Source organism: Moschus berezovskii, chromosome X (assembly GCF_049115385.1).
Source record: "Moschus berezovskii isolate FMDL1 chromosome X, NW_MosBer_1.0, whole genome shotgun sequence".
Lineage (NCBI taxonomy): Eukaryota > Metazoa > Chordata > Mammalia > Artiodactyla > Moschidae > Moschus > Moschus berezovskii.
The window spans coordinates 93,988,504-93,989,571 of record NC_142488.1 but is presented as its reverse complement, the minus strand read 5'-3'; the positions used below and the strand labels follow the sequence as shown (position 1 = coordinate 93,989,571).

Here is a 1,068-nt window from a genome sequence, read left to right as displayed (position 1 = left end):
TCAGTCATACTCTCTCAGGAAGCTCTAACTGATCATTTCATTTTTCAGCTTAGCTGACTTTCACTGAGTTTGGCTGACTGGGGGTTAAACGTGGGGGAGGGGCGTGGCAGGAGTTGGGAGGTGGGACATCCAGTGTCACGTGACATGGGCTGCCATAGTAACAGGCCTGCCTTGCATGCTATCCAATCAGATATGGACAGTGTCTGTGACGTCAGGGAAAGCAGGGCTGATAAACTCGGCCAACGGCCTTCAACCCCCTCATTGTTCTTCCGTCTGAGCTATGGGGAACGGTGGCTCTGCTATGGCCCAACCATCTGACAACTGTGAGGAGGGCCTTATCCCTGTAGAAACTGGCGCCTCCGATGTTGGGCCCTCTGAAACAGAGACTGTGAAAACAGAGGCCTCCAAACCAGAGTCCTATGATGCGGAACCGACAAAGGCCAAAGAGAAGACAGCTAAGGGCCGCTGTCGCCGTCGCCGCGGCTGCCGTCGCCGCGGCTGCCGACGTGACAGCTTCGCTACCTATTTCCCAAGGGTGCTGAAGGGAATACACCCCAGCCTGCGCCTTTCGCGCCAGGCCGTGAATGTCCTGGATTCGTTCGTGAAGGACATGTTTGAGCAGATTGCCGAAGAGGCCGGGCGCCTGGCCCGCTCCACCAGGCGCTGCACCATCATGAATAATGACATCCAGACAGCCGTGCGTCTTCTGCTGCCTGGGGAGCTCGGCAAGTATGCCATTTCCGAGGCCACCAAGTCGGTCATCAGATACAACACCCGCAGATGAACTGCCTCAGGACTATCTGACAATCGCAAACCAGACTTAAGGGTTTTCCCATTAGGCCCTATATTAAAGCATTTCTACCCCAAAGAAAACATTAAAAACCTCATTAACTTTACTTCAATATGTGCCAGTTGTGTCATTTGTTCAATGGAAAATCGTGTACTTCATTCTTAACGTATTGCCACTCGTCACTTTCCTAAATGGTTATCTCTATTCATGGTTTCTCAGCGATTTTAGGGATCTTCATGGTCAAAATTCTTTCCCTAAAAGTTTCATTGGCCTTTTCC

The 1,068-nt window shown here is 51.5% G+C and overlaps 1 protein-coding gene across 1 annotated transcript; it reads left to right on the top strand.

Annotated features, from left to right (window-relative positions):
• The first annotated feature begins 280 nt into the window (after nucleotides 1-280).
• Nucleotides 281-784, top strand: LOC129535246 (histone H2B-like). Its single transcript, XM_088833994.1, has one exon. It carries the CDS (start codon nucleotides 281-283, stop codon nucleotides 782-784), a length of 504 nt encoding a protein of 167 aa, XP_088690120.1.
• Nucleotides 785-1,068: the final 284 nt, after the last annotated feature.

Coding starts and splice junctions, on each gene's coding strand:
- LOC129535246 (XM_088833994.1), top strand. CDS start 281: ATGGGGAACGGTGGCTCTGCTATGGCCCAACCATCTGACAACTGTGAG.